Source organism: Cololabis saira, chromosome 3 (assembly GCF_033807715.1).
Source record: "Cololabis saira isolate AMF1-May2022 chromosome 3, fColSai1.1, whole genome shotgun sequence".
In the NCBI taxonomy this organism is placed as follows: domain Eukaryota; kingdom Metazoa; phylum Chordata; class Actinopteri; order Beloniformes; family Belonidae; genus Cololabis; species Cololabis saira.
Window position 1 is genome coordinate 1,275,298 of NC_084589.1, and position 22,839 is coordinate 1,298,136.

General features: G+C 42.2%; 2 protein-coding genes across 2 annotated transcripts; both read right to left on the minus strand.

The window, feature by feature from the left end:
- Positions 1–1,281: 1,281 nt before the first annotated feature.
- On the minus strand, positions 1,282–5,937 carry LOC133424491 (calcium homeostasis modulator protein 5-like). Its single transcript, XM_061715151.1, has 2 exons — positions 5,355–5,937; positions 1,282–2,120 (listed from the first exon to the last, which is right to left on the minus strand). Exons 1-2 carry the CDS (start codon positions 5,895–5,897, stop codon positions 1,731–1,733), a joined length of 933 nt encoding a protein of 310 aa, XP_061571135.1. The 5' UTR covers positions 5,898–5,937; the 3' UTR covers positions 1,282–1,730.
- A 9,943-nt stretch (positions 5,938–15,880) lies between these two features.
- Positions 15,881–21,617, minus strand: LOC133440816 (calcium homeostasis modulator protein 6-like). Its single transcript, XM_061718139.1, has 2 exons — positions 21,072–21,617; positions 15,881–16,600 (listed from the first exon to the last, which is right to left on the minus strand). Exons 1-2 carry the CDS (start codon positions 21,615–21,617, stop codon positions 16,172–16,174), a joined length of 975 nt encoding a protein of 324 aa, XP_061574123.1. The 3' UTR covers positions 15,881–16,171.
- Positions 21,618–22,839: the final 1,222 nt, after the last annotated feature.

The window sequence follows — 22,839 nt, forward strand, 5'->3', positions numbered from 1 at the left end:
GTAGTCTTAAATTAAATACTTATGACTTTTGAAAACCGTGCAAAGTTACACTAGTTATGGATAACCCCTGAATGCAGGGATTGTTACGTAGAATTGTCAAATTGGTTTAATTCACCATACGAATTGTTACAGATTACTTTTGTAATACTGTATTTGACCCGGTCTTTGTACGTTTTGACCGTATAGAAACGTAATTCTTGCCATTGTAAGAATGAGATGTACCTGCTGTACTCTACTGCCCTTACTTTTAACAACTTGTGCTTTTTATTATTTTACCTCTTTTCTTATAATTTTATTTGTTATTTACTGTTTAATTGTGTCTTGCCGCTTTTAGTGTTGATGTAAAGCACTTTGAATTACCTTGAATTGTGCTATACAAATAAACTCGCCTTGCCTTGCCTTTATTACAAACCCATTCATATTGATACAGAGGAGCTTGCAGCCAAATTTCAGAAAGTATTATCTTTGCCAGGGGAAGTGGACATGGAGATGGTTGAACTGCAACATGACATAGAGCTGAAAGCCATAGTCAAGGGACAGTGACTTTTGGGAAGTTGTCAGCAGAGAGAAGTTCCCTCTCCTCAGCGCATGTGCACTAAAAGGGAGTGCCTACTCTGGATCCACTTACCTCTGTGAAATGGCATTTTCACAGATGAAAATCACCAAATCCAAGTACAGGAGCCGGCTTTCTGAGAGACACCTCACAGTCTGCCCCAGCCTGGCTGTCTGAGCTTATGAACCCAACTACAGTAGGGCTCACAGACAGAGTTCAGTCACAGCCATCACCAGTACTCGAGTTGTAAAAAACAATCAGGGATATGGTGGATTTTATCATATTGGGACAGATAATTTGTGCTGATTACAAATAATATAATATATTACAAATAATAGCAGTGACCAAAACAGCTGCAGAAATACTGCAGGAATGACAAAGCAGCAGTTAAATGCAGCCTTCTGTAAGCTTTAAATATCCACTGGGCTTACATCAAATACATCAAAACACAACAATAAAAAACACTTTTCTGAACTTATCAATATGACTCTGTCCTTCACAGGATAAGTAAAATGGATCACTGCAAAAACTCTAAATCTTAACAAGAATATTTGTCTTATTTCAAGTTAAAATGTCTCATTTTAGTAAAAAAAATCTCATTACCCTTAAAACAAGACTCATCACTGGAAAAAACAACAATTTTCACCTGTTTCAAGTAGATTTTCACTTGAAATAAGTAGAAGAATCTGCCAGTGGAACAAGATTTTTTTGCTTGTAATGAGAAGATAAATCTTGTCCCACTGGAAGATTTTTCTACTTATTTCAAGTGAAAATGTACTTGAAACAGGTGAAAATGGTCAAATAAGTTATTTTTCTGGTGTTATTTTTCTGGTGATGACTCTAAATGTTGAAATAGCAGTAAAACCACATTCATTGATGAAATGACATAAGGGATGGAAAGGAGGAATGGCAGTTTTACAGGGGGGATGATTTGGACCGTTTTTATTTCAGTACTAGTTATGAAACATCAGAAAAGGGAAAGAAGGCAGTAAACAACCTAAAATAAGGAACTGTTTGTGGTTTTTGCTCATGCTCTTAATACTCTTAATCCTCTCCATGCTCTTCATCATGAGATGTGCTCGCCGGGTCTGGAGAGGACACATTCCTCGGTGAACACAAAGGGCAGCGTTGTTGTCTGAGACTCTGCTGGGACGGTGCTGGTGAGGCCCAGCAGTCCTCACTTCATCTCCAGTCCGTGCTCCAGGTCCAGGACGGGTCTCCTCTCATCGGAGAAGTCCCGGTCGCTCCTCTCCACGAAGCGCTGCAGGGTGCTGTAGTACTGCTCGCTGCGGGAGAAGCTGTAGTAGGCAGAGATCTCCTCCCAGGCCTTGTGGTTGGGGAAGGACATGGCAGCAGGTTCCTTGTTCTCAAAGAAGCTCTGCAGGTTCCTGTTGGCCAGCTTGGTGGCGTATTCCACAGTGTAGGAATCGAAGCTCTCCTTCTCTTTCTCCACGTAGCGCTTCCAAAAGGTCAGCTGCAAGTAGCTGACTTTGGAGCGGCAGTTTTTGTAGCAGGTCCCGATGAGGCCGACGATGGCGGCGATGATGATGATAATCCAGCCCAAGATCTGCACACAACCAACGGAAGAGACAGTGTTGAGATATTTTATATTTATACACTGCAAAAACTCAAAATCTTACCAGGCATATTTGTCTTATTTCTAGTTAAAATTTCTCATTTTTAGTCAAAAAATCTCATTACACTTAAAACAAGACTCATCACTGGAAAAAAACTAAATTTTTTACCTGTTTCAAATAGATTTTCAATTAAAATAAGTAGAAAAATCTGCCAGTGGAACAAGATTTTTTTGCTTGTAAAAAGAAGATAAATCTTGTCCCACTGGCAGATTTTTCTACTTATTTCAAGTGAAAATTTACTTGAAACAGGTGAAATTGTCAAATAAGTTATTTTTCTGGTAATGACTCTTGTTTTAAGTGTAATGAGATATTTTTGACTAAAAATGAGACATTTCAACTAGAAATAAGACAAATATTCCTGGTAAGATTTTGAGTTTTTGCAGTGTATTACAAGAATTCTGGGATAATATTAAAAAGGAAATCAACACTATTCTGGAGATAGATGTTACACTAGAACCAATGTTGTTCTTGTTGGGAATCATACCCAAAGGCATGTGTAATGTAGACAAACAATATAAAAACTCAAAATCTTACCAGGAATATTTGTCTTATTTCTAGTTAAAATGTCTCATTTTTAGTCAAAAAATCTCATTACACTTAAAACAAGAGTCATCACCAGAAAAATAACTTTTCACCTGTTTCAAGTAAATTTTCACTTGAAATAAGTAGAAAAATTGAGAAGATTTATCTTCTCAATACAAGCAAAAAAAATTTGTTCCACTGGCAGATTTTGTCTACTTATTTTAAGTGAAAATCTACTTGAAACAGGTGAAAATTGTTGTTTTTTTCCAGTGATGAGTCTTATTTTAAGTGTAATGAGATTTTTTTGACTAAAAATTAGACATTTTAACTAGAAATAAGACAAATATTCTTGTTAAGATTTTGAGTTTTTGCAGTGTATTTATTTATTTGGCAGGGACAATGCAGTCAAACATAGATACAAGCTCACTCTCCCACACAAATATATACACTATTTACAGATGAGTACAGGTTAGATTTTTCTTTAAGCAGGTTTTAGTTTTGGTGATGAACATGTTAAACTCTGAGATAGATTTAGTTTCTGATGTCAGTGAGTTCCAGAGTTTACAGCTTTTATAGGAGAAGGCTGACTGAGGTTCTGGTGACTCTGTTGCTGTTTTGTCTCTCAGCAAATTGACAAAGTGGCTCAGGTGCTAAGTTGTTTATACACTTAAAATCTAATGTAAGAAAACATAAATCACTAAAGCTTTCAAAGCTTAGTAAGTTATATTTTTTGAGGATGTGGCCGATGACATATGAGGATTTAGAACCATGTTAGTGGTGAACACCAGGAGAGAAGATGGAATGAAAGAGACATCACAAAATACATTTCACACGCTTGTATCCTCCTCTTTCACAGGTGAGGGGGGGGGGGGGCACAGATCCACAAGGAACCGCAACACAAGTACAGAGTCCACATGACTGCAGACTGACGGTTTGATAAGCTGATAAGATATCAGAGTTTAATGGTATTGCAGTAGCAGCTCTAAAATGTATAAACTAAGTGAATTTAGTGTAGACCTGATCGATCTGGCCCGATCACGTCATTATCAAAACATCGGTATCGGCCAAAAAAGTAAAAAGAGTATCAGGACATACCTAGTTATTAATGTTTTTAATATATTGATTTAATATATATTGATTTTATGATTGTATTTAACAACTGTATTTAACAATACAGACAGCTGATGTATGTTTATAAGATATTGCTTTATAATATATATACACACACATACATATACACAGGGCTCTCAAGTTTCACCAAGTTCACATGTTCTCACGCCACACATGACATTTCTCACGCTGAGAAATTAACTCCAACAGCACATCTTACATACAAGTCCATGGTTAGACTATGCTACTACGCTACTCTGTGCTGAGTGTTTGTGTGAAATAAGAGTCAGGAGACTCGTTTGTGTTGATTCTGTTAAGTATTCATTAGGAACAAACCACAGAACATGAAGACAACGCTGCTCAGCGTCTTCTGCCGGGACTACCATTGGTGTACAATAGTGGGGGGATTCTTACAAGGGAACATTCCCCCTACGCAATATGGAGCACCAAAGCAGCTCAAGTTTAGCTACGTAAACGCCAAGCACCCGGTCTCGAGCGCAGCCACAGCTAACGTTAGCAGCAACGATTTTGCCACAGCAACGATGTTGCCACAGCAACGCTCTTCCCCAAACTGGAGACTCGAGGAGAGCACTGTGCATGCGCACGTCTGCAACAGAAAGGCTGGCGAATGTTCCTGCCAAGTGGATGTGGCGAAGAGCATCTCTGAATGCACAACACCGGAACCTGCAGTGTGGGAGTGAGAGGGGCAGGGTAACGGCCCGGGCAGGCGGGGGAGAGATTTGTCCGTCAAGACTCCTCTCCCTGGCCCTGCCCCTTCTCAACCTTTCCCCGACCCTGAACCTAACCTGGGGCTTGCTGATTGGGCCGGAGCTTCGGGAGCTGCGTGCTGGCCTGCGGTCCCCACCCCCGGTCATCCCGCTGCTGCTTCCACCTGCCTGCTGTGCTGTTGACGTCCCCGACTCCCAGTCTGGCCCTCGGCAGGAGGGTCCTCTCTTATGATCCAGGTCCTGGTCCAGGTTTCTTCCTCCTAAAGTGGAGTTTTTCTTGCCACTGTTTGGCTTAAGGTTTTTTCCCCACTAGGGGAGTTTTTACCTGCCATTGTTTATGTAATAATTGCTCGGGGGTCATGTTCTGGGTATGGGTCTCTGGAAAGCGTCTAGAGACAACTTTTGTTGTATTAGACGCTATATAAATAAAATTGAACTGAATTGAATTGAATTGGATGTAAATGGCTAGGACTGCATCTGGTCAAGTCTGTTAAAAATTACTTTATAAAGCCACTTTTTGTTGTTATATATCAATCTTTTGATCTGCCACAATAATGTAATGAATTCAAAGGAAAACACCTCAAAAGGGCTTTTTCCAGAGATGTTTAGGTGAGATTAAAAAAGAGATTAATTAGATTAATTAATTACAGATCTTAATTCATTTCAGTAAAAAAATTGTAATCGCTTGATAGCTCTAGTTATAGTTACTGCAGTTTTGGCATGATATGAATCTGAATTAATGTGAACTGGAATTACACTGAATTATAAATAGATGTGAGTGAAGTGAAGTGAATGGATTCATACCTGCGACTGAGCCCTGAGCATCAGCAGCAGCTCCATCCGCTCATCGTTGGAGAGTTTGGACCGATCACAGGGCACTCTGGCCAACTCCTCCCGACACCTCAGTGTCTTGTTTTTACAGAACAGATCCACCACCACGTTCTCATCCAGGCCGCTAATAGCACACTCGTAGAAGGTTCCGTTGAGCAGAGCCACAGAGAGCCACATCAGGGGGGGCACACAGGCGCCGGTAAAGATATTGATCAACACCTGGAAACATCCACAGCAGTTTCCACGAGGACAAAGCTTTTGGGGGTTGAGACAGCAGCCGGTGTAGAGTCTCCAGAACTGACTACTCAGGAACAAACCCAGGACTAGGAGCACCACAGCAGGACCCAACAGGAAAGTCAGTCCATAGGCAAAGTTCTGCTGGTGGTTGCAGGGGCACTGGAAGGACACCACAGAGAAGATCCGCTCCCCACCGATGGTGAGCAGGGCCATAAAGCTGTACCCGATGGTGGTCTTCTGGTTGATGATGAATTGCAGGACAGGTTGGAACTTATCCATGCTGTTGACTTTGAGGTGTAAACTTTCTATGAGTGTTATTGGTTACTCCCACTGGTGTTGCAGCAGCCTTGGTTACTCCCACTGGTGTTGCAGCAGCCTTGGTTACTCCCACTGGTGTTGCAGCAGCCTTGGTTACTCCTACTGGTGTTGCAGCAGCCTTGGTTACTCCCACTGGTGTTGCAGCAGCCTTGGTTACTCCTACTGGTGTTGCAGCAGCCTTGGTTGCTCCTACTGGTGTTGCAACAACCTTGGTTACTCCTACTGGTGTTGCAGCAGCCTTGGTTACTCCTACTGGTGTTGCAGCAGTCTTGGTTACTCCCACTGGTGTTGCAGCAGCCTTGGTTAGTCCTACTGGTGTTGCAGCAGCCTTGGTTACTCCTACCGGTGTTGCAGCAGCCTTGGTTACTCCTACTGGTGTTGCAGCAGCCTTGGTTACTCCTACTGGTGTTGCAGCAGCCTTGGTTACTCCTACTGGTGTTGCAGCAGCCTTGGTTACTCCTACTGGTGTTGCAGCAGCCTTGGTTACTCCTACCGGTGTTGCAGCAGCCTTGGTTAGTCCGGCTGGTATTGCAGCAGCCTTGGTTAGTCCTACTGGTGTTGCAGCAGCCTTGGTTAGTCCGGCTGGTGTTGCAGCAGCCTTGGTTAGTCCCGGTGGTGTTGATTCTGAGGTGTTGGATCTTTCCAAAAGAAATGCAACCAATAAATGGCAGCAACAATGAGCTGAGCAGCCTCTGTTATCTCTGCTTGACTCCAGGAAAGACTGGTCTGTCCAGCCGGCTGCCGCTCCTCCTTGTTGTGCTCCTCCCCTCAGATTATTAGTTTCCTCTTTCAGTCACTTCCTTGTTTTTCCCATGCAGCTGTCCATCATATCTTCTCTGTCTGGGAGTGGACATTTCTGCACGCTTATGCTGAAAACTGAAATGTCCTCGTATTTGTTGATGTTTGCTTTCTCTTTTTCTTTATTCTGTACCCATCTCTAATTTCCATGGGTCAAAAATCCAGTGTTTTGTTATTTTGACTACTATCCATGTTATATATAAGAGGTATAAACTCCAACCTGAAACCATTTCTTGTTAGTAAAAAGTAAAAACTAGAAATACAGCCACCAGAGAGTTGTGATGCTGCTGGGATTGTCTTTAACCACGTGACTGGTTTCTTTTATTGCATGTGAAGCTGCTGTAAATACAGATCTCGTAAAAACATGATGAAACTTGCAGACATTCCACTGCAAAGGAAGGCGAGGCCGCCAGCAGGACTGGGAGGAATGGTTTTTCTGTTCCAGTCCTGCGGGAGCAACCACTCTGGAGTCAATAAGTGCTCACATCCTCCCCACACACGCTCTTCAGAACATCGTCTCTTGTCTCAGCAGACCAGTAAAGAGCTCACATTACTGCAGATGTTGCACCGAACCAGCTGTTAATCTACTCCAGCCTTCCTTCACTCATGAACTGGACTCAGAGGGGACCACGCCTTCGCTGTTCCAGCTCCAAAACTTTGGAACAGCCTGCCTCAGCAAATCAAACAGGCCTTCTCTCTGTCTGTTTTTAAATCTCTTCTCAAAACCCACCTTTTCTCCTTTTTATTCACTTAACTTATCATGATTGTTTTATTTATGTGCCTTGTGTTTTATGGTGTTTTGTCTTCCATTTGCGTGTCCAGCACTTTGGACCATGTTGGTGTTTTTAAAGTGCTTTATAAATAAAGTTGACTTGACTTGACTTCAGGGGAAAATGTATATGTTTTTTTTAATACATTTATGGAATTACTCTGTGTCTATTTGTATTGATTATTTAATACATATAAAATAACTACAAATTTATATCAGAACAACATGATGGATTTCTCTAGGTCAGGGGTCTGCAACCTGCGGCTCTTCATCCCTTTGGCCTTGAAAAAAAACCCGAACATAAATAAATGATATTTCTGAATTCATTTTTAGTCATATTATTAGTTTATTTTGTTGGGCAGTTATCTTGGAGTTTGAGTTGATACCATCTAATTTTAAAAGAACTATTTTTAATTTCTATATTTATTTTTAAAGCTGCTAAGTTGCAGCTACATTTTTTATTTATATTAAAGTGGGGTATTTTTTTTATTTTACTTTTACACAACTATGGACTGAAATAGGCCTACAGTTCAGAGTTTAATTTATTTCAAAGTACCCCTACAAATGCACACTGCTTAAGGTAAGATATCAAATCACCCTACCCTCTTATAAATCTGTTTAAGGGAAATATTTGACTTTTTTTACTCTCTCCTTTTTGCATTTGGACTTTAACTGTTTTAAGTTAAACTGGGATGTCCACGTTGATATTGTTGCACTGACATAGTGAATGAAGCGAACAGAAATGAGTTAAATTGCGTTTGTCAAATACGCTTTTTCTGCTCTCTAAAAGCTGATTTATGGTTCCGCGTTACACCAACGCAGAGCCTACGGCGTAGGGTCTGCGTCGATTTAACGTGGAACCATAATTCAGGCTTCCTGACCACACAGATAAGCTACATAGCAGACTTCTGTGACTCGTAACCTTGCCATACTTTAGCTTTGACTGAATTGACGCCACTGCTCACCACCATATGAACCATCTCACCAGCAGATGGTGAACAGCTGACGGCTCAGCTCCTCTCTTGACCCGGGTGTCCATAAAGGTGATCCTCAAACTGTGTTGCCCTGATGTCCCCTGCACTTATGGACACTGATGTCCAATTACCACGGCTGTAACAGACGGATCAGGACTAGAACAGGAAGAAGGGTCAAAGTAACGCCTGCAACTCTTCATCACGAAACAACTAGTGTGGTGAAGAGGAATGCAAGAGTTATAAACTTTGCTGTACGAACATGTTTTGAATATTTATGTTGCGTGTGTGAAAGACTAAGTCAGGTGACTTAGACCGTCAGCACCCGAGGAAGCGGTTACCCCTCGCAGACACTGAACCAGGTCACCACATTTCCTGCTGGAGCCCACACATGAATGTTTGATAACTTCTGGGGCCCTGTTTACACGTAGCAAAAACGGTGGTGTTTTCATGCGTTTTGGCCGTTCGTTTACACGAAAACGAAGCTCAAAGTCACCAAAAACCATAATTTCTGAAAACTCCGGCCAAAGTGGAGATTTGTAAAAAACTTTGTTTTCACGTTTGCTTGTAAACGGAGAGAAACGGATATTTAGGCTTCAGAATGTCACATAATGAGACAGAAACGTCACCAGCGTCATGAGTGACACCTGTGTTTACAATTAGTTTGGCCACCCTCAATATTTTCTTGTATTTTACCTGTTTTATATTCTAAAGTCACACTTAAAAGTAACTCCACTTCTCTGTCACTCCAAACGAAAGACTCTCGTTCATCTTGGAAGTAACTGGAAGTTACTCGTGTCATTTGTTGATGTTTTTTTCCAGGATTCTGATTGGTTAGCATGACTTTATCTTCTCGTTACACTGCCCCCTGTAGGTTTGGCTGCTCATAACACCTTAACAGTATTTATGCAGGTTCGTGTAAATTATGGTATTTTTCAAAACATAGAGGGGGAAGTATCCGTCTTTGTAAATACCCGGCTATGTGTGAACGTGTCCTGGGTCTCCTCTTACATGAAGGATCAGAAGGTGTGATCCCAGACTACATCACCTTCAGAGACCAATCAGAGCTCAGGAGCTGAGCAGCTCAGAGGAACCGCCCCTGGGGGAGTGAGGCTGATGGAATTAAACCAGCAAGGAAATGAAAAGGTGAGACCACTCTATGAAGGAACAATAGTTTCAAAGTTTATTTAGACGGGACAATGCATATTAATGCACACTACATTAAGCAGTATGAATACACCGGGTTTTAGCAGTAATGCTAGTTTCCACCCGCAGTCCCCACATACAACCAGACACACTCACACTCACACCTACGGGCAATTTAGAATGACCAATTAACCTAGCATGCATGTTTTTGGACTGTGGGAGGAAACCGGAGTACCCGGAGGAAACCCACGCAAGCACGGGGAGAACATGCAAACTCCACACAGAAAGACCCTGCTGGGCCTGGGAGTCAAACCGGGAACCTTCTTGCTGTGAGGCCACAGTGCTAACCACTAAGCCACCGTGCCGCCAATAGACACCAGAAAGAATGTCCTGAATGTTGAATCAAAAACAACTCAGTTTTCTGCGAGCTCCTTGGAGCTGCCTCTGCATTCCAGCTCTTTTAGTCTTGTTTACAATTATTTAAAAACAGGACATTTCAGAACTATGATGTAATGAAGGGACACTGCACTGGCTCACCAGGGCGGAGCAGTCTCCACTTCTTTTTTTTTTAAAGATTTTTTTGTGGCTCTAGTGGTCCTTTATTCAAGTTGCAGACAGGAAGGGGGTAGAGAGAGAGAATGGGGATGACATGCAGCAAAGGCCAGGATTCAAACCTGCAACCACTGCAGGAGGACTGTAGCCTCAGTATATGAGCCGCTTCCTTAATCCACTGCACCACAAATTTTTTAATTAAATTTATTAACGGATAGCCCCTTGAGATAAATCATCTCGTTTTCGAGGGGGTCCAACATAAAACATACAACACAGTACAAAGCAGTTACATACAACATACATAATGGCTCCAATACACCAGTCCCCAAGACCAGCCACACCCGAAGAACACAAGTAAATACTGCATATAACACAGTAATAACAACAGGAACAACAATATTAATTACAGTCATTGTCATCATCATTATTATACAATATATGAAAAAATAGATACATTATGTATTAAAAAAAGACACAAAGGAAAAGGCAATACTAGAGGCAACTACATGGTTTATTGAGATTTAAAAATAATGAGTTTTTAAAGAGATGTAATGAATTGAGTTCTCTTATATTGATGGGTAGGTTATTCCAATCTGATGGGGTTTTGAACTTAAAAGCACGTCTGCCAATATTTTTAAACATCAAAGGAACAAAAAAGAAGGACTGCTGAGTGTTTCTGAGAGAATATGAGGATGTATGTGGAATCAAATATACTTCAGCACTATTGTCCTTTTTAAATTTAGGGAAGGGAAGGTCCACGAACGGGAAACTAGGTAATTCCAGGAGAACGGGCAGAGTACAGGGCTCTGAGCTGGAGAATCATCTGACACCGCAGCTTGTGGGAGGCAGGTTTAAGAGCAGGCTGGTTGATGAGGCTGACGGTTGTCAGGTGTGGAGAAGGTGATGAGGATCAGCTGCGGTTTCTCCGGCCAAGCCTGACCAGGCTTTGGCGCCCTCTGGTGGAGGAAGGGTGTGCAAAACCCTAACAAACTTGGCATTAACCATTTATATGTATAATACAGGACTGTCTCAGAAAATTAGAATATTGTGATTTTCTGTAATGCAATTACAAAAACAAAAATGTCATGCATCCTGGATTCATTACAAATCAACTGAAATATTGCAAGCCTTTTATTATTTTAATATTGCTGATCATGGCTTACAGCTTAAGAAAACTCAAATATCCTATCTAAAAAAAATTGAATATTCTGGGAATCTTAATCTTAAACTGTAAGCCAAAATATTGAAAATAATATTTCAGTTGATTTGTAATGAATCCAGAATGTATGACATTTTTGTTTTTTTAATTGCATTACAGAATATAAAGAACTTTATCACAATATTCTAATTTTCTGAGACAGTCCTGTATACACACACAAATATATATATATTATATAACATTATATAATTGTTTAACTGACAAGTGATTAAGACGCCTCACAGCTACAACTTTAACTTATTGTTATCAAAAACATTTTTACCACCAACCAGCTCAAACTGTATTCAGCAGCAGCCAAATCAAATGGTATCTTTTCTACCAAAAGAGGGGTGGGGCATTGCAGGAAGGCAAATTAGGATGTGTTGTTGTCTTTCATAACATTTATGAGAGGCCAGCTCACAAGTATTAAACCCAGGTCCTCTGGGCTGAATGTGGCCCACGAACTTGTCCCATTTGGCCCATAAGAGAGTGAATAAATGGTTGTATAGTTCGTGCATTATCCAGTTGCAGTGATTCTGCTAAGGTACATCAGTGATTGTCATAGTGTGGTCGAGTTGGACCCAGATGCAGGAGTTCCAGAAACGTGATTTATTTTAACTTAAAATAAAGAAAAAGCGCTGCTTAGCAGGATTGCAAAAACCAAAACATGAAAAAATAACCTGACACACTGGGGGTAGAACAGTACTGACCAGCAGGGGGCAAGGGAAAGACAAGACAAGATATACACTCAGAGGTGGACAGAGTACTCGACCCCAGTACTTGAGTAAGAGTACAAATACTACTGGTCAAAATTTACTCCGTTACAAGTAAAAGTAGCTCAGTCAAGAGTAGAAAAGTACTTGCTTTTAAAGGTACTTAAGTATCCAAAAGTAAATGCTTTTAAATGTACTTTAAGTAAAAGTAAGAGTAAATTTCTTATTTTCCACATCAGTAAATTACTATATTTTTTCTAAATTAATTTAAGGATCTTTTAACTCTTGTTTCTGAGAATTAACTCTTTGAAACCAGCTGCACTGATGTGCTGCTTTTAGAACCACAAGGTTATATAAAACCTGCAGATACACCAAAAACAAATCAAATGAATGGGATCATAAGAGGACAGCAAATGATGCAGAGTTTATTAACAATCATGAACTGAAACCAAATGAACCTGCACCATCCAACTAAGTCTGGATCCCCCTCAAAGACCACTGCTTTACAAAAAACTACATCCCTGCTTTCAATAACTCAAATGCGGCTCTGTGACAAACGCAGGCTACTTTGGCGGTATCGTTTTGAGGAGGCTTGACGTATTTCCGCTTTACGTACATCCCAGTGGAGAGCGTGCACTGTGATAGGTCTCCTCCTTTGACAAAAACAGCTTGTGTCCAATAGGATTTTAGGGAAGAAGAAAAAAGAGCAGACCTGAAAGTAACGAGTACTTTTCAGCCTTCCTAGAAATTTACTCGAGTAAAAGTAAAAATATTTGTCTTGGAAATGTATTCAAGTAAGAGTAATAAGTACCAAAGAAATCTAATACTCAAGTAAAGTACAAATCCTCTGGATATGTACTTAAGTACAGTACTCAAGTAAATTTACTCCGTTACTGTCCACCACTGTATACACTAAAGGCTTGATGAGACACAGGTGCAAACGATCAGGGCAGATGGGAACCAGGGAAGTCAAGACATAACTTAGACACAGGCGACACAGGTTTCAAAATAAAACATGAACTTAAATACCAAAACCTGAACTCAAAAAATGCGACAGTGATGACAGGACTCAAAACGAGTTGTATCTAGTGGCTCATTCACATGAGACCAACATGGAACCACCTGTCAATCCCACATGGGGCCCATTTTTTAGCCCCAACCCCAACCTAAACCCCAACCATAGTTTACGTGAGCTCTTCAACACCAAGGGGCTAAGAATTTTAACGTTAACCAAAAAGAAAAGTTGCTAAAAAACCTGATGCAGTCAGAAACCAGCTGGTTGAGAAAGGAGTTTCAATTAGATATTGTTGAAAGAACCAATTCCACTGATGCAGCAGATATGGTCATTTTTAGAGGACTGAAGGCCGGTTCATCCCTTACACCACTGAAAAATGTTTTTTTTTTATTAGCAGTTAAGTACAGAGACAGCGATGATAGAAGTACAATCGCTATAGAACCTAGTCTTGGCAACCAGGAAGTTGACTGTCCTGAAGCTCCTTCTGATTCAGATTCATTCCAGATTCAACAGAGCTCTTTCAGAGGTTTCCAACAGTACAAAGGAGGCATACTCCACAGCAGTACCTTTGGTTTCAACAATAACAGCCTGATGTAGCAATGAGTTTTGTGTCTTGCTTAAGAACATGCGGAAAATCAGGGAATCAAACTGCTAACCTTCTGATTGGAAGATGATGACTCTGCAGCCCTTCAGTTCCAAACCAGAACCAGCTGTCGGTTTGAGCCTGGGAGGCAGAAGCACTCGTCGTAGAACCTAACAGGAACAGAGCTGTCTTCTCACGTTCCCTCCACATCCTCAGACTGAACTACAGCCTGTCCTCGCACTTTGCTGACCTGTTAGATGGATGCAACCAGCGATGGGGACGATGATGGTGATGATGATGGTGAAGATGATGTTGACGATGGTGATGATGTTGATGTGGTATAGAGGGAATGCACATGACGTCACAGATGTGACTTCACAGCGGGTTTCGCCCACTGAGTGTCAGAAAGACTGAGTGTCAGAAAGACTGAGTGTCAGAAAGACTGAATGTCAGCGTAAACTTTCAGTTTGAGCAACTGGAAAACATCTAAAAAGGGAAAGAGCTGTTGTGCGATCGACTGTACTCATAGATTTAGCAAGAAATCAGAGTTATCGTTTTACAGACTGCGGAAAAATAAGCTTAAGAGAGACAAATGGATCGCTGCAATTCGCAGAAATAACTGGATTCCAAGCACCGAAACGTTGATTTGCGGTTCCCATTTTGTATCAGGTAATGTTGGATGTTTGGGTAGCTAAAGTTAAACGGTCAAATCATAAAGTTCGGTGTCGTCATCACTTTAATTTCGCCAACAAATCCTGCCTTGAAGTCGGACCAAGCGTCAAGACTTTTGTATGCCTTCAAGCTTTGCTTCGTGTATTTCCCCGGCGTAGAAGTTTAGTACATATAAATATCAGGAAACTAGATTGGTGGCCAAATATTAATGTCCATGGACCACTGGTTCTTGGTAACTCTACCAAATATTAATGTGCATGGACCACTGGTTCTTGGTAACTGCACCAAATATTAATGTCCATGGACCACTGGTTCTTGGGGTAACTGTACCAAATATTAATGTCCATGGACCACTAGTTCTTGGTAACTGTACCAAATATTAATGTCCATGGGCCACTGGTTCTTGGGGTAACTGTACCAAATATTAATGTCCATGGACCACTGGTTCTTGTTAACTGTACCAAATATTAATGTCCATGGACCACTGGTTCTTGGTAACTGTACCAAATATTAATGTCCATGGACCACTGGTTCTTGGTAACTGTACCAAATATTAATGTCCATGGACCACTGGTTCTTGGTAACTCTACCAAATATTAATGTCCATGGACCACTGGTTCTTGGTAACTGTACCAAATATTAATGTCCATGGACCACTGGTTCTTGGTAACTGTACCAAATATTAATGTCCATGGACCACTGGTTCTTGGGGTAACTGTACCAAATATTAATGTCCATGGACCACTGGTTCTTGGTAACTGTACCAAATATTAATGTCCATGGACCACTGGTTCTTGGGGTAACTGTACCAAATATTAATGTCCATGGACCACTGGTTCTTGGGGTAACTGTACCAAATAGTAATGTCCATGGACCACTGGTTCTTGGGGTAACTGTTCCAAATATTAATGTCCATGGACCACTGGTTCTTGGTAACTGTACCAAATATTAATGTCCATGGACCACTGGTTCTTGGGGTAACTGTACCAAATATTAATGTCCATGGACCACTGGTTCTTGGTAACTGTACCAAATATTAATGTCCATGGACCACTGGTTCTTGGTAACTGTACCAAATATTAATGTCCATGGACCACTGGTTCTTGGTAACTGTACCAAATATTAATGTCCATGGACCACTGGTTCTTGGTAACTGTACCAAATATTAATGTCCATGGACCACTGGTTCTTGGGGTAACTGTTCCAAATATTAATGTCCATGGACCACTGGTTCTTGGTAACTGTACCAAATATTAATGTCCATGGACCACTGGTTATTGGGGTAACTGTACCAAATATTAATGTCCATGGACCACTGGTTCTTGGGGTAACTGTACCAAATATTAATGTCCATGGACCACTGGTTCTTGGGGTAACTGTACCAAATATTAATGTCCATGGACCACTGGTTCTTGGTAACTGTACCAAATATTAATGTCCATGGACCACTGGTTCTTGGTAACTGTACCAAATATTAATGTCCATGGACCACTGGTTCTTGGTAACTGTACCAAATATTAATGTCCATGGACCACCATTGGGGAAACTGTACGGGTCGCTGTCAAGTCCAAGTGCCTTTAATTTAAGACGATAATCTGCTGTTATCCCGTCTTCTCCACAGTTTCCCCCACTAGTTGCAGCTGTTTTTGCCACTCAGTGTGAGTAAAGCCTGATTTATGGTTCTGCGTTAAACCAAGGCTCTGCGTTGATTTAACGCAGAGCCATAATTCAGCCTTAAGGGAGCGTGGTCCAGTGGGAGAGTGACGTCAATGCATACCCTCTATTACGTGCACCATCTTTGAGACGTGGATGTCCTCCTCATGGGGACATTGGACCCCCATCCACAAAATCAAGAGCAGCAGGGCTATAAGCAGATGAGTTGGAGCGAACTGAAACCATCTTAATGCCAACATCCGTCTCAGAGCAGTTCTCCACGCACCGGTGCAGAGTGCTGTAGTACTCGTCTTTGGTGCTGAACTTGTACAGAGCTGAGATCTTTTCCCAGTCCGTGTTGGAGGGGGTTTTGAAGTCTGCAGGGGCCGTTAGGTTGAAAAAGCTCTTCAGGTTCCTCTCGGCAAGCTCTTTGGCATGTTTGGTGCTGTACTCCTTGATCAGATCACTCTCCTCCTGAGTGTAGGCACTCCAGAACTTCAGCTGCAAGTAGCTGATAGGGGAGGTGCATCGCGCCAGGCAGATCAGCAGGAGGTTGGACAACATGATGGATGCGATGAGGAGCCAGCCGAGAATCTGTCAGCATTCACACAGAATCAGAAGAGTTGAAATGTTACAGCTGTTTTCACACATTAAAATGTTAAAACAGAATAAAAATTAACTGATCGCTGTGAATCTTATGGCACTTTTCCACTAGCACCTACTCAACTCAACCAAGTTTCTTTTCCATAAAAATTCAGCACCTGGAGCAGAAGTAGGAGGTTGGAGGAAGCTGCTGTGACGTATTTGATTGTGTGATCTAAACGAAGAAGACAACACTAAAGATGTAGAACCTGGAGGAGATGATAGATGTGCTGCTGGGTCTGTGGCTTGTGTTTGATATAAAGTTAAAAGATGAGAGTGAGAGAAGCTTCAAGCGGCGACACTTTTTAATTGTTTTAGTTTGTCTCGGCCCTGCTGAAAAGTCAGCTGGAGCCGTGAGCAGCTATGAAGTGACAGAGCTCCTGGTAGATCTGGTCGTTACTTATCACCGTCTAGATCCCTTTTTAATTCTCTCCTCAGCACCAGGTTTATGAACATCTGACCCTCAGAGTTGGATCATGAAACAGACTTCTGCTGCCGTTGCTGGTTGAATAAAATGAACAAGGATCCGTCAGAGTCTCTTTCTCTGATTTCCTCCTCCTGACTCAGACGTCTGACTCCAACCCCCCGACCAATCGGTGGCCTGTAGTGTGATGATGTCAGATACAGCTGACTCAGCCGCTTAGAACCTCGGCAGAATAGTTACAGAAAAGTATCTACTTGACACGTTAGACCCCTAGTGGAAAAGGACCTAGTGGAAAAGCGCGATTAGTGTTAGACAAATGCCACCTCCGATGAGTAGCATGTTTCTGCTGTTTTTCTCCAAACATGGTTGAGGACATGAAGACCAAACTTCTCCGGTCTGGTTTCATGTGTCCAGAGGAAATTGTTCCAGAGGTCTGCTGGTTTGTGGACCTCAGTCGTGCTTCCGTGATCTTTTTAGACAGAAGAGGTTTTTGCCTGGAAACTCTTCCAAACAAACCGTTCTGGTTCAGTCTTCTTCTGATTGTGCTGCCATTGACTTTAACGTCTAACATTCTGTGTGAGGCTGGGAAAATATCTTCCACTGTGTTTTCTACCTGTAAATGTGTCACAGTGGAACAATGAAAAGGTTTTATAACTCTTTCCAGTAGGGATGCCCCGATACCGATATCGGGGCCGATACTGCTCTCATATACTCGTACTCGCAAAGATTCTCCAATACCACACACCAATACCACTTAATTGTTGCTGTAGTTACTGATTAGTGACTCTAGGGGGAGATGTTGAGCTGCAGTCAGCGTGGTGATGAGAAGAGAGTGATACATGAGTGAGAAGAGAGTGATACATGAGTGAGACTGGCAGCTCCGTTTCAGGCAAGATAGCGACAATTAATGCAGCGGGACGTCAGCAGTTGGACATGTTTCAAAATAAGGGAAGAGGACAGAAGCAAGGCAGACTGAAGCTACTGCTGCTAAGGTGTCAAGAGGAGGGAAGGAGAATACGTTGTTTAATACCAGCAACTTGATAAAACCAGGCCAACGCACGGCCAAAGGTCTGGGGGCCGTCCTCGGGACCGGGCAGACAGTTCGGGGGGGGTCGCCCTCGAGGCAGAGCAGACAGGATGCGGGGAGCCGGCTTCGGGGCAAGCGGGGTGCGGGGAGCCCGGCTTCCGGGCAGGCGGGATGCGGGGAGCCCGGCTTCGGGGCACAGAAGATCCTCGAAGCTGGCTCGGGGGGAACCCGGGTCCTCGGCGCTGCCTGAGGGGGAACCCGGGTCCTCGGCGCTGACTGAGGGGGATCCAGGACCATCACCGGAGCAGAGGCTGATGCATCCGGGACCACCGCCGGAACAGGAGCAAGCTGGGGCTGGGGCTGGCGCCGTCGTCGTCTCCCCTGAGCCTGAAGGCTCCTGGGCCCACCCAAAGCCAGGCGTGTTCCCCTGAAGGGGGACTCCTCCTCCTCGGCCCAGCACATGTTCTTTGCCGATTCCCGGCAGACGAACTCAAGCAGCGTGATGAGCTCTCCCGCTGGGTCCATCTGGTCGGTCCGTTCTGTCAGGGTGTGGTTGATGAGGACGCATCGCAGGATAGCGGCAGGCAGGAGTTCCAAAAACAGGGTTTATTTAACAAAAACCAAAACCAAAAGCGCTGCTTAGCAGGATCAAAAAAGGCAGAACAGAAACAGGGATCCAAAACTAGAGGAGAACATGGAGGGAGCAAACAGTACGGACCGAAAGCGAGCAGGGGAAAGACAAGACTAGATATACACAGGGAATAACGAGACACAGGTGCAGACAATCAGGGCAGATGGAAAACAGGAGGGACAGAACTGAAACTCAAAAACTGGGGGAAGTGTCAAACCCTGACATTATATGTTTGATATTTTCTTAAATGTGAAGACAGTGCCAGTGTGGAGACTTTTTATTTACACAGAAAGATAGTTTTTTGTTTAAAATAGTTATTCCACTCATTTTATTTATTTTTATTGAATTTATCTGTTGCAAATAAAACTTGTCTTCCAATTCATTGCATTTTTCACTACTCCCTACTTTCTAGACTGAAGGGCAACCTCATCTGCTTCTCTAAGACTATTGCTGATGTCATCACATCTTGGCATGGTGTTTTTGAATGGTCCAGATAAGCAAACTGACAAAACAGCTGCTTTCACGGAGGTCTGCTACTCTGCTGAGTGGATCCATGTGGTTTATGTAAGAATTGTTACTAACTCTCCACGTTTAACACCATCCATACCTCTGTTTAAAAAATTACAAATACTAACAATCTATGATGTGAATAAGTATCAAACAGGAATCCTGATGTATAAAGTCATATGCTCTCTGTTAACTTTACCCAAACATTTTCGTAATTATTTTGAGTTTAATTCTTATTATCATTCATACTTCACAAGACGAAGGAATGATTTGCATATCCCCTTCTGTAGAACCGCAGCTACATTTTCATTTATGTATCAAGGTGTTGTGCTGTGGAACAGTTTAAAACATCTAAGTGAAACGTGCTCAACATTATCTGCATTCAAAAGAAAGCAGAAAAAAAGTTTATAGATTTTTAATATATCTGTGTTTTTCATTCACCATTATTCAAATATATTTCTAAGCTATTTAATTGTATTCTGAAGTATCTTATAACTCTGAGTTATCAGTTATACTGTATAGGCCTATGTATTATGCTATGGTTTTATTTTGTTCTTGTTTTTAGGAGGGGGGAGTCGCTTATAAGCCATCCAGTGCAAAAACTCAAAATCTTACCAAGAATATTTGTCTTAATTCTAGTTAAAATGTCTAATTTTTAGTCAAAAAATCTCATTACACTTAAAACAAGACTCATTACCAGAAAGATTTTCACTTGAAATAAGTAGAAAAAATCTGCCAGTGGGACAAGATTTATCTTCTTATTACAAGCAAAAAAGTCTTGTTCCACTGGCAGATTTTTCTACTTATTTCAAGTGAAAATCTACTTGAAACAGGTGAAAATTGTTAAATAACAAGTAATTTTTCTGGTAATGACACTTCTTTTAAGTGTAATGAGATTTGTTTGACTAAAAATGAGACATTTTAACTAGAAATAAGACAAATATTTTTTGCAGTGTTCAAGTTTTTATGACCTCTCCTGCTCATCTTTTCTTAACTTTTTTCCTCTGTGTAATGTTCCTTTTTACGAGTGCAAACAATAAAACAAACAGTTTTTTATACAGGACTGTCTCAGAAAATTAGAATATTGTGACAAAGTCCTTTATTTTCTGTAATGCATAAATGTCGTACATTCTGGATTGATTACAAATCAACTGAAATATTGCAAGCCTTTTATTATTTTAATATTGCTGATCATGACTTACAGTTTAAGAAAACTCAAATATCCTATCTCAAAAAAATTGAATATTTTGGGAATCTTAATCTTAAAGGAGCATGAAAGAGCAGAAATGAGACTCTCTAGCGCCACCCTTCACCACGACGGCCGTACTGCAGCCAACAGTGAAGCCGGCACGGGAGAACGGGGAGAACGTGCATGCAGCGTCATGTGACGTCACATCCGCAGCCCAGCGCGGGAAATTCGGGTCCACAATTGTAGCACATTTTGCAGCACACAGCCTGTTCAAGGCAACGGAGAGATACGCTAGAGGACTCATTCTTTTTGGTTTGGAACGCTTCATCTGACATTATTACTAGAAAACTTAAAACGTATACTAATTTTTTTCATAAATCCTGCCTCAATCCTGCCTCAAGCTCCTTTAAACTGTAAGCCATAATCAGAAATATTAAAATAATAAAAGGCTTGCAATATTTCAGTTGATTTGTAATGAATCCAGAATGTATGACATTTTTGTTTTTTTAATTGCATTACAGAAAATAAAGAACATTATCACAATATTCAAATTTTCTGAGACAGTCCTGTATATACTGATATGGTTGATTTTGAGTATAAATTGTAGTTGGAAGTCTGGTTCCGGGACCTCAGCAGATGTCTTACCTGAGACTGAGCTCTAAGTGTGTTCAGGATCTCCTTCTGGACCTCCAGCCGGACCTGGCTGTCCCCCCCACAAGGCAGCCGGTGCAGAACCTTCTCACACTGCGTGTTGGAGTTGGCGTCCTCACACAAGTGTTGGTTGTAGACGCTCACGTTGGTCCCGGTCATCGCACACTCGTAGTAGCTCCCGCTGAGCAGCGCCACGGCGATCCAGCTGGACGGCGCCACCATGGCGGCGGCGCTGATCTGGAAGAAGGCCTTGATGCTGGACAGCAGGTTCTTCCGGTGCCACGGCTTGGCCCGGTGCTGGCACACGCCCGTCACCAGCTTCCACGTCTTGGTGCTGAGGATGTAGCCCAGCAGCAGCAGAGCCAGCGCCGGGACCAGGAGGAACACCATCCCATACAGGAAATTCAGCTCATTGCAGGGACACCGGAAAGCCACAGTGGAGAAGATCTGCTCCCCCCCGGCCGTCAGCAGAGCCACCAGCCCGAATCCATAGTTTTTCTGTTTGCTGGCGATGTTCAGCACCGTCTTAAACTTATCCATGTCTGACTGCTGGTGCCGATTAAGCGACAGTTTCACTTCCACCCTTCACATCAGCCCCTTGCCCTCCCCCCACCCACCGCGTCTCACTTCCTGCACATCAGCGTGTGGCAGAAACTCTGCCGTCTGCGTTTGTGGACAGTAAACACAGCCTCACTTTACACCTGACATTTACATATCTACTTGGATCACCTGTGATCAGTTCCTGCTCCGCCTGCATATAAACGCTCAGCTGTAGACGCCGGTGGCACCTCAGTGGGTAACTTCTGCTAAATCCACTATCACGGCTTGACTTGAACTGGATCGGTCTGGATTCAGCTGTAACTGGAACAGATCTGACATGCACGACTGATGCTTAACTCCTGACATCAGGATCAGATCACCTATGTCGACTAAAGACAACCTGAAGCTCCAAACTCTTCGTGTTTCAATGTAAAAACAGTTTGCCTGCAGCACACAGTTCTATTATATGTTGTAATATATTAAACCAAGTGCACTTCCTCATTCAACCACAAACCCCAGAAGAACTTCCATATGCACAATACAATCCCCAGCACTCAAACCTGCACCGCAAAGCTAAAGCTGTGTTCCCGTTCGGCGATACTTCTGCTGCAGATGAAAGCAGAAAAATCTACATTCAGTTCCATTCAGAGATTCAGAAACACAACTGTGTTTTGTCTCTGATGTTATTCCTGCACCTAGTCTCCAAGAGTCGTTCTTATTCTTCTGAAACCAGCCCAAATTACTTTTAATCTTGGTTATTACCTGTTGATGCTGTATATACATCCATATATGCGTTACACGAGGTTCTGCTTTGGTGTTCCGCAGGGTTCAGTGCTAGGGCCATTGGGAAATATAATCCAGAATCACGGCAGACATTTTCATTGCTATGCTGATGATACACAGCTATCTATCTATCTATCTATCTATCTATCTATCTATCTATCTATCTATCTATCTATCTATCTATCTATCTATCTATCTATCTATCTATCTATCTATCTATCTATCTATCTATCTATCTATCTATCTATCTATCAACACAGAAAAGAAAAATAACAGACTTGTCATGGTCAGATCTGTTATTTTCTGAGTGTCACCTGAACAGCACCAGGATTCCCCAGCATCTACACTTTAGCTCTCCTGTACTGTGTTGCCGACTCGTCAGCTAACTCCAGTGTGTTTGTATCCCGCCCTGATTTTGTTGCAACGGTCGGATTCTAGT

Excerpts from the sequence above, each read along its gene's own strand:
- LOC133424491 (XM_061715151.1), bottom strand. The coding sequence starts at position 5,897 with ATGGATAAGTTCCAACCTGTCCTGCAATTCATCATCAACCAGAAGACC. Across the intron at positions 2,121-5,354 it reads TGCTCAGGGCTCAGTCGCAG|ATCTTGGGCTGGATTATCAT; the intron begins GTATGAATCCAT and ends GGTTGTGTGCAG.
- LOC133440816 (XM_061718139.1), bottom strand. The coding sequence starts at position 21,617 with ATGGATAAGTTTAAGACGGTGCTGAACATCGCCAGCAAACAGAAAAAC. Across the intron at positions 16,601-21,071 it reads CACTTAGAGCTCAGTCTCAG|ATTCTCGGCTGGCTCCTCAT; the intron begins GTAAGACATCTG and ends GAATGCTGACAG.